Source organism: Emydura macquarii, unplaced genomic scaffold (genome assembly GCF_026122565.2).
Source record: "Emydura macquarii macquarii isolate MOO-44397 ecotype Brisbane River unplaced genomic scaffold, CSIRO-AGI_Emac_v2 contig_2994, whole genome shotgun sequence".
NCBI classification, from domain to species: domain Eukaryota; kingdom Metazoa; phylum Chordata; order Testudines; family Chelidae; genus Emydura; species Emydura macquarii.
In genome coordinates this window covers 3,598,108-3,613,117 of record NW_027133131.1, presented here as the reverse complement: position 1 = coordinate 3,613,117, position 15,010 = coordinate 3,598,108, and the positions used below count along the sequence as shown (strand labels likewise).

Sequence of the window (15,010 nt, the reverse complement as noted above, 5' to 3'; positions counted from 1 at the left end):
TCTGACGCTGCTCTGCTTTCTTTGCAGCTGAAACCAATGATAGCTACCACATCATCTTAAAATAAGAGGGAACTGGACTAGGAGAGCCTGTAGCCGCCTCTCATCACACACAAAGACCCATCACCTATTGCACAAGGATGCCAACTGAGATCAAAAATTCCTGGGAGGCTTCTCTAAAGATCCTGATCTTAGTTGTTACTGCGCTGTATCTTCTGGCAGGTGAATCCTGTAGCTCTTGCGGCATGCAGCCTGCTGATGATGCTAGCACACTGCTTAACCTCTGGAGTTTAAAATGGAAGTAGTTGCAGATGTGAGACTAAACTTGCCAGGTTGCGTTGTCCTTCGCTATTGATAGAAACTTGCCTTTGTGTCTTGGGACTTGCGTATGGGTTTAATGATGAGAGTGTTACACTTTGAGAGGTATTGGCTCCTGTGATGCGCTGGAGACTTGCAAGTGAACATCTATTTTAATAAGTCACCCAGCAACTTCTCTGGCATACGCTGGGGTGAGCAAGCCTCAAACGCCTCCAACCCCAAATCCTTCCAACTGCACTGATGGAGCTGGGTGGGGGGAGCGTTATTTTTTAAGCTTCTCTCTGACGTTATTGGACAGCTACATTGTAAAGGTGTTATTCTGATTCCCCCACTCCTTGTTGGTTTAGTTCGCGCGTGTGTATGTGCGTGTGTGCACGTTTGATTGATTGATTGATTGATTGATTGTAGTTCTGTCCTCTCTGCCAGTGTCAAGACTGTGTCAGGAACTAACTCCACTCTCATGAATTTATAAGGTCACATTTATATGGGCAAATGTGGCTTTACTCTCAAAGCTCATGTGACTCTGACAAAAAAAGAAATTTGATGGTGAACTAGCTAACTGATGATATGATGGCTTTCCTATATGATTTTTTTTTAAAAAAAAAACAACTAAAATTCTTGATTTTTTTGGGGGGAGGGTGGGGTGGAGGTGAAATGAAAAACTTCTGCAGTACCTTTAATGTAAACTTGGGTGACATTTTATTGGCATGTTGACTTATGTCTCACTGGCCTGAAACTCCCTTTGGCGCTGGAACAGAATGGGACCAGCACTGAGAAAGATTTACACAGCAAGAGTCTGCAGGCCGTATTAAAGCTACTGAAAACTCCATGGCGACAAAAGGGCCTACATACAGATTTCCAGGACACCAGCTGTTGGGTCTCTTGGGTAAAAGAATCTGCTTTCTAAAACAGATGCCTGGGCATGTTTCCCCTTTTTGCGAGAGCACCTATTACAGCTTAAAAGAAGATGTTCTAAATAAAAAGCATCTTATAATAAAGTGGGGCCTGAATTTATATTTGTCCAGAAGAACGCCAGGTTCTCGGGTAAACAGATGGTTTTTATAAACATACCTGAAATATTTTTACAAGAAACATAACACAAAGCAGATATGTTCAAATGATTAGGTGGTGACATTAACCAAGACAAGGCAGGAAATGTGGGGTTCTGATTTGCACCAGGAAAGGCCTGGTTGGGGGTAGGGGAGGGAAATAATGCTGTGTATATGACAATCACATGTCCATAGTTCCAAACAGCTGGTAAGATACTGATTGCTCCTCTTCTTATTACCATAAGAAGACCTGTATGAACTCCCCTCTGCCTCGGCTCATTGGGAAGCCCTAGAGATGGCAACCGTTGTGTATCTGTTCCAACCCACCCCCTTCCCTCTGAAGATGATGGCGTCTGTAGATGCTATTTAGTGATGCGTCTGAGAGCCTTTCACATCTAAACTGGATATAAAATGATTAAACAAATCAGTGATGGCTCAGAATTGTTGGCCATTCGATGGCTGCTTGGTAGCCCCTGTGTGAAAGGTGCTGGAAATTCTTCCCCCAGGTTCCTTAGCAGGGACCCATCAATGCCACCATTGGCATCATTGTGGCAAAGAACTAAGTGAGCCATAGAGACTTGAGCTAGAAACAGCTCCGAGTTGGTGGTGAGTAACGTTTGGGGGACACTGTGGGAGAATGTGCTGTGCTGCTTGCTGTATTGTACCTATTCTGGGAATAAACAGGACTTAAAGACAGCGCCTTTTATCCAGCTTTGTCAGCCAGTGTTGAGTTCACGTAAATGCCAAAGTGGTTGGTTTTTCTTGGGTTTTGCTTAAAAAGACTCTGAAGGCCCTTTGTATTATGGCCTGGTTGTGGGCAGCAACCTGCGTTGTCCCTCTGCCTGGCTTTTTAATGGTGTCATAACACTTGTCACATTTGAATCTTGAACTAAGATATAAAAACACTCTGAAATTGCTGTGTCTCTTCGTTCTGACGTGGATCTTGGCCTAAGAAATGTGGAGGCCTTGACCGCTTAAATTGATAAGATTAAAGGTGCCAAGAAAAGTCTCCGAAAAAATCTCACCTGCTTTCCCTGCTGAACAATATGTGCTACTGATGAGTTGACAGGACTATGATCTCTGCATACAGAGCTTCTATTCTTTTGGCAGCTGGCCTTTTGTATCTATTTTACTACATCAGTGATAGTTTGGGGGAAATACCTGTATTTTAATTGGGGGGGGGGCTTAGTGTGCAAGAGGCATAATGGAAAATGTACAGCAGTGACAGAGTTATTGAACTTTTTGTATCAATGTTTCTGGGTGCGTACAGATTCTTAATTAATCCATTGTTTGGAAACATAACTTAATTGTGCCTCTGTGTTTGTTGATCTAGAGCTGTTCACTAAACAGTCCCCCTGAGCAGAGTTATAGGGCACAACAACCAGAGGTTCACCTCTCCTCCCTCTGAAACTTAATGCCCAGCACTGGAAATAAAAGAAAAAATAAAGGGGAAATAGAAACTCTTGACCAACTGCTTCTTTGCCTAAACAGCTTCACTCAATGAATCACTTGACTTCCTTATTAGCTATAACTCAGCTAATTCCTAATCTAATGGAGAGGAAAACTCCATTTGAACTGACACCTACATTTGGATTTTTAGAGCAAAAATTGTTTGGTTGTTCCGTTCCTATCACTAGCTGATCAAGGTAAGTGACAAAGTTATTGAATAAGGGGAAAAAGCTGGTGCCAGGCTGTGTGGAAAATTCCTTCATTGAAACTGGGCTCTTGTCCTGTCTAATTTGACGCTGTCCATCCAATGCACTTTGCATTATATTGTGAAAAGTTTTCATACAGCATCTTTCAGACAGAGCATCCTACTTGATGGAAACCAGTGTTGCCTGTTGTCTTTCTGCCTGCCCTTTTAAGAGCAAGATTTAGTAGCTCTCGTGTACTCAACAAGCACCACTAACGATCCCTGGGGACAGAATGCAGTAGATGTTAAGTGAATGACTAGTAATTGAAACTTGCCCCATATAAAGCTGTATAGTCGATTGAAAGAAACTGAATTTAATGTGAGAACTGGAATCCGCTGGAAAGTGTTCTGTACTCATAAACAAACTGATTCTTGCTTGATTTTTTAACTAGTCTGTGGCTTAGACTCTCCATCTGCTTTTTTGACTGAGTTGCTCTTTGACCCCCTACATCAGGCTGCAGCTGCTCACTATTTCTAAAATAAGGTGCTTTTGCCTATTCCTGCGGGTTCTGGCCTTTCTAATCTCTTGTCTAGACTTCTCTGTAATTCCATTTCTGGCCACCTCATTTCTTCTGTCTGGGTCTGAGTTTACCCAGAGCTCAGCAGTGGGGCTTCTTCACTGCACACTTTGCACTGATCCCATTACTACCCTTACTAACAATTCAGCCTGAAGGTCTGTTGGTAACATATGGTGGTGGCTTATCTTAGTGTAAGTGCTGATCTGGGGCTTTCTTAATGTGGGTCCTCTTATCCATCTTTTTTAATAGATTTTGGCTGGTCTTGTTAGAACTGTTCATGGGGTGGGCTGATTCCATCATCACTGGAGTTTACATTTAAATGTTTTGTGGAGTTACTGCTTGAATTTTAACTTTCTCTCAGATCTGGCTGATCCAGCTGTTGCTTCTCAATTCGTGTTTCTTTTTGGAATGTGTTCATGATCGCCTTCGGGTTTGAACTGTAAAGAGTTTGTTTAATGATCTCTAAGGCTTGGTGATCGCTGTATGTGGAAGAGAATCGTTTCCATTCTGGAGAGAGACCTTCAATCTGTCCTGGAGACTCCCAAGGAACCTTCTGCTAAATGCACCTTTATTGCACACACTCCATCCAGTGGTGATCAAGGGCATTACATTACTCAACATTTGGACTTTTTCTGATGGAAGGGTGAGTAATATTAAACTGAAGCTAAGAACCTTTGTAAAAAAGGATTTGTTTTGCAATAGTGGAGTTAACAGAAACCTTGTCTCTTTGAGCTGCTCTTGCTATGGGTAAGCAGAAATGTATTTAAGCTATTTCCCTATAGCACTGCTGTACGGATGATGGGCACTCAAGGAACTGAAGCAGGTAGTGGTTTGGGGAAGGGGTATGTTTCGTAGGTTGTTTTTTTGCCTGAATACCTCCCTTCCTCTCCCATGGCCCCTGCATCACCCATACCTTAAATTTGTGCAATAGCACAGGCTTCAGCATCTTATTCCTCCCCCCCTTTCTGTTGCTAAATTTTAAAATAGAAGCCTAGACGATGAGGGTTGGAAGAGACCTCACAAGGTCCTCTACTTCAACCCCCTGCTCAGAGCAGGACCAACCCTGATTAAATCATCCCAGCCAGGGCTTTGTCAAGCTGGGCCTTAAAAACCACCACCTCGCTAGCTAACTCCTTCCACTGCTGTTAAAGCTGCAGCCCTGAGGTGGGTGTGAATGTCTGACTGTTGACTTTATATTAAAAAAAAAAAAAAAAAAAAAAAGCTGGTTTGGTTTCTAGCTTTTGCTAAAACAAAACCATCCTCCAACCCTCCTAGTGCTGGGGGGGGGGAGAAGAAAAGCCTCCGCGAGCTGATGGCAAAGGGCAAAACCCCCCGCCTCTTTTACCTCTGAAGCCTGGGTGCTGGTTAGTTTGTAACCAGCATGTGCAATACTGTGGGTGCCCCACCTCCCCGGCTTCCTCCCAGCCCTTGGTTTTCCCTGACCGCTGGGCGAACTCTGGGTCCCAGCCCCCCCCCCCGGTTCAGCTATAGGCCCTGCTTTAGGCTTATGCCTCGGACTACAACTCCCAGCAAGCCTCGCCTTCCGGACTCCATTTCCCATCGGCCACTGCGCGCGGGCCGGCCTGTCAGCGCCTCCATTCCCCAAGCTGCGCCGCGCTGCGGCACTCTATCTCCCAGCTTGCCCCGCGCCCGGGCGGGGAGGGGGTGGAGTTGGGAAGTGGGGGGGGGGCGAGGGTCACGTGCTCCGGGCTATATAAAGGGAGGCGCTGCGCCGGCATCCCCATTGTTATCGCGGAGCGGAGCTGGGCGGGTGTGTCCCGTGAGCGCCGAGCCGTCTCCGCCCCGCTCCGCCTGGCCGGACCCTCCCCCCCCTCCGCTCCCCCAGGCGCGGAGCCGCCCACGAGTCCCGGGAGCCCGGGCCTGGCCCTGCAGCGGCGGCGGGGAGCGGCGGGGAGGGACCCGCAGCCGGTGAGTGACCGGGGCGGGGGGGGAGGGGAGAGCCGCCCGTTCCCGCCCCGCGGGGGGCGACTGAGGGGACGCTCTCGCTCTCCTAGGGGCAAATATGGGGGGGCCTTTCCCTCAGATTTCCTGTGGGGGGGTGAGGGGTATGACCCAGGTAGGCTGGAGGGAGTATTTGGGGGGTGGGGCATCCCCCTCAGGTGGGGGTGGTCAGATGGTGCTGGGGGGTCGGTGCCATGTCCCTGCTCCCTTGGGTCATGGCTGCATAATGGGGGGGGGGTATCCCCTTGAGTGTCAGCCCAGGGCTGTCTGGTGGGGCTACCCCCTCAGAGGTGGAGGGTGCATCGGGAGGGGCAAGTAAGGCAGCGCCTCCCCCTTGGCCGAGGGGGGGGGATGGGAGCAGGTGGGTTTGCGCTGTGGCTGGCAGTGTGGGGCTTTTGGGGGAGATGTTGGGGTTACGCTCCTGGAGCTGGGAGGGGTGAACTCTGGGGGTCACGCGGCTCATTCCCTGGCCCAGGGTCGCTGGTCATTTTTGAGGCGAAGGGGGCAGGATGGATGGAAAGTCGTGAATTTTCCCCCTGAGGGCGGGAGCTTGGGGATGTTGAAGCAGCTCAGTGCTTGTGTGCTGGGAACAGGGGCTCTTGGTGATGTGACTGGACCCATTCTCTTGAAGGAGGTGCTGGACAGCATGTCTCCTCATTGGCATCCAGGCCCTGGGATCAGTGTGCTCCACCCCTTTTATAGCGGGAGCTAAGGTCACAGAGGGGATAGAGCTGGGCCCCTCAGTCTTGCAGAGACACAGTAACTTCCATGTGCCCCCCGCTTCCCTTCTCACTGTGGCATGACCTGGGTGAGCTGCTCCCTCAACTTCAAGCTACTCCTTCCACTTCTATCTGAGTGAAATCTTTCCCTTTTAAACCAGGTGAGGAAAGCATCAGGAAAGCCCAGCAGAGCTAGCGCAGTTTCTGACTCTGTGACCTTACACCTGACCTGTTTGAAGCTTGCCTGGGAAGGAGGTCATGGATGAGTATGGACTTCCCTATCATGTTGTCCAGCAGTAACCCAAATCTCCTCAAAGTCTTTGGAACATGACTGTGATGCCCCTCAAGTCACCCTGGGTGACTTGGGGCCGATCAAGCCTTAAAGGCCTGATTCTGATGTTATACTGATGCTCATAGAGGCCAGATTGTGTTGGGTCTCACCTTTTGCAGATGAACTTGGCTGTGCAGAAGAGGTTCTGTAAGAGTTTTTAAAAGGTATGTCTAGCTATAGCATGTGTGAAAGATCATATCTTAGAGTACATCTACACTGGGAAAATTCAGACCCATATTTACCTCGGGTGGTAGCAACCATATAAGCTGTAGTATAATGGGACACAGGTGTTTCTACTACTGCTATTTTGACACAGTGGTTAATAAAAATAAATCTGTGCTTTGACTATGCTATAGCTTTCACCATTGCTACCACTAGTGGAGAATGGAGGGTCTGTATATTCCATGATCAGGTGTGATTCTTGTGGCGCACCATTCTTCCAGATCCTGTTGGTTTAATGAACAACAGACAGACTGAGCCCTGATCTCTGACACTTCAGGTCAGTCAAAGCCTGACCCTTTCTGAAACTCAGAGAACCTGGTGTGTAAAATAGTCACATATCTGAGTGGCTGACAAAGGATGATAGCTGAACTCAGTGGGAAATCTTTTGATGACTGGTTTTGTAAACAGTCTGGGCAATAATTGCTGCACTCTTCACATTTACAAGGAAGTTGTCACTTCTGCATTGTCTTAGTGATTGTCCCATCATAGTGGCAAGTCTCTAATCTGGTGTCTAATTAACCTGTTTTCTGTGGCTCGTTGACATGAGTTTCTGATGACACTGCCCTGGTTGCTGCCCTAGTCAGCCATATAGAAGCCATTTGAGGTTTTGGCTGGGTTCTGCATGCTCTCACTACGCTTCAGAGGTTAAACTCTTGGAGGATGCATCCAATCAGATGGTGATGGAAACCTTCATGGTTATTCACCTTTTTGTTGCCAGCCTCTAGTTTGATACTGAATGTCTGGAACCTGCTCAGAGCATTTCCTGCTTTATTTCCCCCCTCCAGGAGCTGAAATGGTTACTGTATTGGCTCTGTTCTAGCCAGTTAAATAGAAGTTGATTGAGGGAAGCTGCTTCTGAAGTGCAGTCAAACCCAATGTGAATCCCTTTTCCATGTGTACATCAAATACGTTCCACAGGCTGCTTTTTATGATGTGTGCTCTTGAAAAAAAGGTGGGGTACTTTACTTGCCTTTTGGAGGAATGGTCGACATCAGGTTAGATTCCTTGTGGTTGCTATTTCTTCTCCGGCAGTGCAATCATTTTGTGGTGTTTGGTGTGTTTGTTGTTGTGCCTTGGAGTGTTGTGTAATCTAGACTCACTGGTGTTGCTGGAGGTGTGTAGACCACACAGATTTGTCTGGCATTCACTGAAGCGAGCTGCTTTACATTTATTCTGAAACAGTTTAGAGTATCTGCTACTCTGCATGCTGGCACAGGTATAGGATCGGTTTGTTTTATACCTGATGCAGCTATCGATCCCTGGCCAGTGAGGGCAGCTGTATAAGGGCTGCTCTAGTGTATGTGTTGCTTTGTGGCTTTCTCTGATGTTTGTGGAGGGCTCTAGATGGGGAGTAGTAGGGATTCTAGTCTCCTTCCCAGGCCCTCAGCATGTTTCACTGTTCTCTCTCTGATGTCAGAGAGTTACATCAGTGGGGTGTGTTGCTCTGCAGAGATGGTGCCGTGTCATTCCGGGCAATGTTATTCCTGCTGCATAATTGGTGACTAGTGAGATCATAGTCTGAGATCCTGGGTAAACTGAACCCACAACAGGGAGGAGTGAACCCCTTTCTCTGCAGGCTTCAACCTGGAGGAATGTGAGCCTCCCTCACCCATTTGCAAATAGAATCATCCCCCTTAAAATAGCTGCTGGAAGCAGCCTCACTTCTCTCAAGTGACTGTGAAAGCGCTAGTTCCAGCTCTTATTGGCTATTCCTCATATCTGAAAGCTGTCTTGACTGAAGAAAATTGGAGTGTAACACCTCACAGCATAAAAGGGGCCCTTTCTGAATTTCTGGATTGATTTGATTGAGCATAATCCATTCTTAAAGGTGCCCAGTGCCACCTAAAACAGAAGTGTCGAGTTCATTCTGTGGAGCGGGATGAATTCCACATCTAATTATGGTCTGCAGACCTGGCTGTACGTTGGGACCCATGTATTGTCCTTCAGCCACAGTGGGGCTGCACAACAATCAAGGGGAGAATGTGGAACTAAAAGTTTAGTTGTCATTTATTATTCAGTGCCTTATTGTCATACGGAGCATTGTCCAGTGGGAGAATATGCTCCCCTCTAGGGTTCCTGCAATTTCTCCTTTCTTCCTCCTTTTCCCACCTGCTCCAGGAAACCCATACTTTCTTCCTCTCCCTTCCCCATCCATCTGCAAAAAAGACCAGTAGTGAAATAGTAAAGGGCTGTCAGCACTGGCCTCTAGAGTTAACACCCCTGTGAGACTGATGCAGGACAGGGAGTTCACACTTCTCTGAAGCATTATTTCTTCTTCAAGTGACGATCCCTATGTGTATTCCAAACATAGGTGCGCATGAACCAGAGCCGGAAGGTTTTCTTAGCAGTGTCTGTTGACCCGCATGGGTGTCGTGCATCCCCTCATGCTCTCAACAGAGGGTATAATAGATCGTGCAGGTCGATGCCTCTTCAGGTCCCTTTTACTGCTGCATGGCTGGAGTTGGAACCCTTTTTTCTTCACACTCTTAGCTTGTTAAGAGAGTGATCTGCTTTCCATGTCCTGTATATAATTATACATGGCTGTTTTAGTGTTTTATAGTTCTTCTTAGATGGTTGGTTGTGTAGTTTTTCCCTGTTGGGGGAATCCTCCCTCTTCTCCAACCCTAGGGGCCCCCTTGGGCAGCAGTCCCCATCAGTGAGGCCATTCTGCAACTGATGACGACAGTATGATGCACTCCTGCCTCCTGTGCCTCCACACCAAAGAGAGCAGAGAGAGGTAGTATTTCGTCCCTGCTTAAGAGAGGGGCAGGCTTTCTTTTTACGCCCCCCTCCCCCCTGCTCCGCCCCCCAACTCACTCGTGGTCCATACAGCAGTGGAGTGGGCACACCAGCACCTGCAAAAATCTACTCCCTCAGACAGAACAGCGAAGAGGATGGGTCCTTCTAGGCAAGATAGTTTACTCCTCATCAGGACTGCAGTTCCACATGGCTAGCAGAGCAGATAATTGGCAAAGTATGACTTTAACAACTATAACAGGTTGGTCCCTCTCATTTGGTCCCACCACAGTCAACTTCTCTCTCTCGCAGCAGTAGTGTACATCAACAAGCAGGGCAATGCCGTCTCCCTCCCTCTGTTCCGAGCCCATCCACCTTTGGAACTGGTGCCTCAAACACCATGTGATGCTCCAAGCCATGTGCCTTCTGGGCACCCAAAATTCCCTGGCCAAAATGCGCTCAGCAGGACTCTTACTTTAACCACAAGTGGGAGTTGCACAGGGCCATAGTCCAATATCTCTTCCATAAATAAGGCACCCTGTGCTGGAATCTCGCCACCTAAGAGAATGGCAAGTTGCCCCTCTATTGTTCTGGGGGAGCACTTGCAGGGCAACTCTCTTCTCCACCCCTGAACTGGCAACCTCCACTACGCCTTCCCCCACATTCCCCTCTTCCTGCAAGTGCTACGCAAGATTCACTGGGACCATGCTACCATGACACTCACTGCCCAATTCTGGCCCTGTCAGTTTTGGTTCATGGTCCTCCTCAGCCTCTCCACCCGCACACCACTCCACCTTCAAATGCTCCCAGATCTCCTCACACAAGCCCAGGGCCAAGTCCGGCATCCCAATCCAGGCCCTCTTCACCTCATGGCCTGGTTTTTGGATGGGACTCAAAGGTAGACAAAGCATGCTCCACCCTGCTGCGACACACACTTACCTAAAGTAGGAGGGAATCCACCAGGGCCTGCTATCCAGCTTCAATGAAACCATTCATCTCATGGGCTCTCACCATCCACTGAGTACGATATCCATACCTGTCATACTCCATTACCTTCTTGTGCTCAGAACATCAGGCCTTGCTCTCGGCTCTATATGGGTTCACTTGGCAGTACTTAATGCCTTTCTCCCTCCCCCGTGGATGGTGCCTCTGTTTACACCCACTACCATCATCCTTCCCACCAGTACTCCAGCCCACACCCCTGTGAAATCTTAATCTTGTTCTGTCCACCCTCACGAAACCACCCTTTGAGCCAGTGGCAATGTGCTCCCTCTCCCATCTCTCCAAGAAAGTCCTGTTCTTAGCGGCCATTACCTCAACTACATGGGTCAGCGAACTGGCAGCTATAATGGCTGACTTCCCCTCTTCCCCCACTGTATTCCACAAAGATAAAATTCCCTTACGGCTTCTTCCGAAGTTCCTCCTCAAGGGGGTGTTGGAGTTCTACCTCAATCAGTGCATCTAACTCCGTCTTCTGTCCCAAACTACACCCCTCCCAGGCAGATAGGGTCCTGCCTTTCCTCAATATCCGCTGTGCATTGGCATTCTACCTCCATAGGACCCGTGCCTTTTGTACATCAACACAATTGTTTGTAGCCATTGCTGACCAGTCCAAGGGCCCAAATTTCCAACTAGGTCTCTGGGTGCATCCGTGAGTGCTACATGCTGTCCATCATACTGCCACCTGATAGTTACACCGCACTGTGTGAGCGCAGGCAGCCATGGTGGTCTGCTTCCTGCAGGTCTCGTGGCAAGACATCTGTCGTGAAGCAACACGGCACTCCGTGCACACGTTCACATCCCACTATGCCATCACCCAATGGGCAACTGGGGACGCTGCATTGACTGTGCTGTACTGCAGGCTGCACTTCCTCTCGCATCCTTGCACCCGCCTCCACACTGATCACTGCTCGCTACTCACTCACATTTGGAATCCATATAGGGACCATCACTCGAAGAGGAGGTTACTTATCTGTAACTGGAGGGTCTTTGAGATGTGTGGTTCCTGTTTGTATTCCAATACCAACCATCCATACCCTCTACTGTGGACTGGAGTACTCAATGGTAAAAGGGCCACTGGAGAGGCGTCAACCTGCACAGCCTATTGTACCCTTTGCTGCAAGCACAAAGGGACGCACGTCACACGTGTGGGTCAACGGATACTGCTAAGAAAACCTTTCAGAGCAGGTTTGGAATGCAAATAGGGACCATGCATCTCAAAGAACCTCCGGTTACAGGTAAGTAACCTTCTCTTTTAGGTTGCCCACAGACTCGGGAAAGCAGTGCAAGATTGCGTACACTTGAATCATGTTTGGAAGGTTTTCTTCATAGACATGGGCTAGAAACTGTCTTTTTTAATTTAAAGCTACAGATCCTGACTACCCCCATGAAGTTGACATAAATGCAGCAGGTGGACTGAGTGTGTGACATCTATGACCTAGAGCAAAGATCTATTCTAGGAGTCATGTGCAAACAGAATTGACTTTTGCCTCTTATCATTTACAAGCTGATTATTTCAAGACACAGATAAAACCAAAGTTGCCATATTGGAGTGATCAGCGTTTTGTGTTCCCATAGCTGCTCTGTGTAAACATGAGCAGGCTAGCCACTGCATTCTGCAGTGTGAAAACCTGCCCTGAACACAGTTACAAAAATTACACTACTGTTTTTTTTATTTTTTGAAAATGCGGTGCTGATACTCTATAAGTGTTCTAGGGAGTTGATCATGGGGCAAACCCCAAAATCTGAAGCTTAATCTCACCTGAAACTCTACGGGCTGAGGAAAGGGAAGAAATATTAAACTTTTTTCTGAAGTAGAAAGTGGCACCATTGGAGACTAGCTCGATGCCAGTGCAGTAGCAGACTTGAAGGATCTGACTAAGGCTATTCCTTCAGCCCATGGGCAGGGAGAGGACCAAATAGTTTTTCCTGGGAGCATGGTAGATGAAGCTGGGAAGACTATGCACATGAAGCTGCAAATGGCCTTCAGGAACAATAGTGGTGTCTTTTTATGTGGCTAGTGTGGCATCAAAAAGAAATCACTCGCCAATCTTCCCGGGGGTTTTTCTGGCCCGCTGACCAGAGATCCGTGAGAATGGATGGATTGGGATGTGCTGTCATGTTCCTCCCCAGACATTACTTGGTAGGTGTTTGTTTGTTTGGTATTTTCTGTGCTGCTTTTGCCAACAGGAAGTCTTTGTGACTGATTTAAAAATTCTCTAGCAGCTTTCCACCTCCAGTGGTCGTGTGTTGACGGAAGGATTTCTAATTGTGACTGAAGGCTGGAACCTGGTGGTGAATGACAGGTGTGTGCTGCTACCTGCTAAATTTGTAATGGGTTACAAACAAGGAACTTGGTTCTCCAGCTATAGTATGTCACTGGTAGGGCTCACGGATCTTTTGCTCGTTAATCAGTCCAGTACTAACTAGCTTTGAACTGGTAGCCGTTGGCCTTTTTGAAGATCCAGGTACAAAGATGCCATGAGAAGTTCTGTCCAGCGTTTGGGCATGACAGCCTCAAACTTCTTCATTATGTGGACCATATCTCAATGGAGAGGCTGCCTTGGAGACGTTCCCATCCTTGCATTCCTGATGATGTGGATCTCCATTGCCCCTTCTGCTCAGGCTAACAACCCAAGCAACCACAGCAATTGCTGACATGGAAGAATTAAGATTTTTAGCTTCTTTATATGATGTTTCCATTTATTAAACAGGAGAGTTGACCTTGTGTGACCAGCCATGGAGCGCAGTATAGAAACTTCTGTCCTTGGCTGGACTTTCCTGGTGGAGTTCCCTTGCCTACTGCCTCTCCTCCTTGTGGCTCCCACTGAGCTTAGAAATTCTGAAGGAATACTGCCACGTTAAGAGACTCTTATCTCTGCTGTTGCCACCTTCGCTGATAGAATTCTTCTCTGGTGTTGAATTCACTGCCAAAAAAGCAGCATCTTGCTGTGCTGGCACTAAGCTTTCCTCCTGCCATCTTTCCATGCATACCTGCCTATCCTCACCTCCCCAGCAATGCTTAGGGATCCCATGCCCTTTAATCTATCTACCAGAACTGTTTGCTCACCCTCTTGTCCTGAGCGTCAACCTTTAACTATGTCAAGGGCGTTGTCTTTGGCCTCCCAAAGTCACTGCTCTGCAGAATTCAGCATCTACCGTCTCTCCAGCGCAAAGTGCGACCATTCTCACCCTTTCCTTCAGAGCTTTCTCCCTCCGGAAACTGCATGGCTTTGCTCCAGCTGACCTTGTATCTTTAGTCTTTCTGTGCTCTCTGCCTTCAAGCTCGCCACTCTTGGTGTGAGGACCTTCACCATTGCAGCTTTAACTGTATCTAACTCTTAGTGCAGTTTGTCATGAAAGATTTTACCTAAGACGACATTTTGTCTTTTAAAAGCAGTCAAATTTGAGGCATGAATATTCCCTTTCTGCCAACACTGCAAGTAGCGCTTGTCCTGCTCTGATAACATGCCAAAATCTTAATCCCAGTGAATAGCCCTAGTGAATGTGGTACAAGCGTGGGTCTCCTAATAGAAAGATGCTCAGGGGAGATTTAAGTTTCCCTGGTGCCAGGCTTTTGGCACACGGTATCTGCAAGCACTACCCGCAGGCTTATTCCCTGTAGAGGGATTAGCAGATGCACGTCTCTTGGGTCACAGGCTCCACAGGTCTGCTGCTGTGTCTTGAATATTTTTTTACAAGAACTTTTTCTGTAAAGTCAAGTCATTTGATGCAGTGAATGAATGAAACTGGCCTTTTCTTCTACCCCGCAGCAGGATGTGCCTGCTATCCAGGACAGCTGCACGCCCCTGCATACCGGAAAAAGGAACTGAGCTGATGAAGAACAAGCTTCTCTGGGTAGGGTGATTGGCTTGTGTATTTCTGGTTTCCAGGATTAGCTGAAATTCTCTCCCTGCTCTCTCATCCTCCCTGGCACCCTCCTCAAATTCATCTTTGTTCCCCTCTCCAAAGAAATCCCCCCTCCATTCCCCCATCGCCCCAAGAAGGATCCACTTTGGTTCTGCTGGCTTCTTTGTAAGAAGTCTTTCACTGTTCAACTCCTGCTGCTCTCTTTTGCCTTTTCTACCAGCACTTTTTGTTCCCAGCCCCATGGGGCTATTCAGAAAATATTTGAAATTCCTTCCTGTAATGAGAAGCAGGTGATCTATCCCACCATTGAACTGTGGATCTTTTTTTGGAGAGGACAGCCTTAGAGCCCCCTTCTGTTGCTGTCGAGGTCTGCTGCTGCAGAAGGGTCCAGGGCATGTCTCCTGAGGTTTACTTATATTAATAGCGCCTCTTTTTTTGAGATGAGTCTTGGAGAACAAGCAGCTTGTTCTGTAGGTTAATCCCCTCCACTGTGCATGGGCATCTGAGTAAGCCAGCAGGACTGCAAACAATGGCTTACCAGGGAGTAGCAGACAGGATGCTGCTGTTAACCTCTTAACCCTGAACATTCACATGGC

General features: G+C 47.8%; 2 protein-coding genes across 6 annotated transcripts in view; both read left to right on the top strand.

Moving 5' to 3' along the window:
* The window catches only part of TFCP2 (transcription factor CP2), a 37,995-nt gene extending 35,171 nt beyond the window's left edge, over positions 1-2,824 (top strand). For all 3 annotated transcript variants that reach the window (XM_067529942.1, XM_067529941.1, XM_067529943.1), the window contains one exon: positions 28-2,824. In XM_067529942.1, the coding sequence (XP_067386043.1) occupies positions 28-65 (38 nt within the window). In that variant the 3' untranslated portion in view covers positions 66-2,824. The remainder of the gene's footprint in view (positions 1-27) is intronic.
* CSRNP2 (cysteine and serine rich nuclear protein 2) overlaps positions 133-15,010 on the top strand; it is a 33,994-nt gene continuing 19,116 nt past the window's right edge. Inside the window, exon 1 of one of the 3 annotated variants that reach the window (XM_067529940.1) lies at positions 133-219. The gene's annotated coding sequence lies outside the window, so the exon portion shown is untranslated. Of the gene's footprint in view, positions 220-5,349; positions 5,505-6,422; positions 6,752-15,010 lie in introns of those variants that run through there. The other 2 variants (XM_067529938.1, XM_067529939.1) reach the window with 2 other exon arrangements.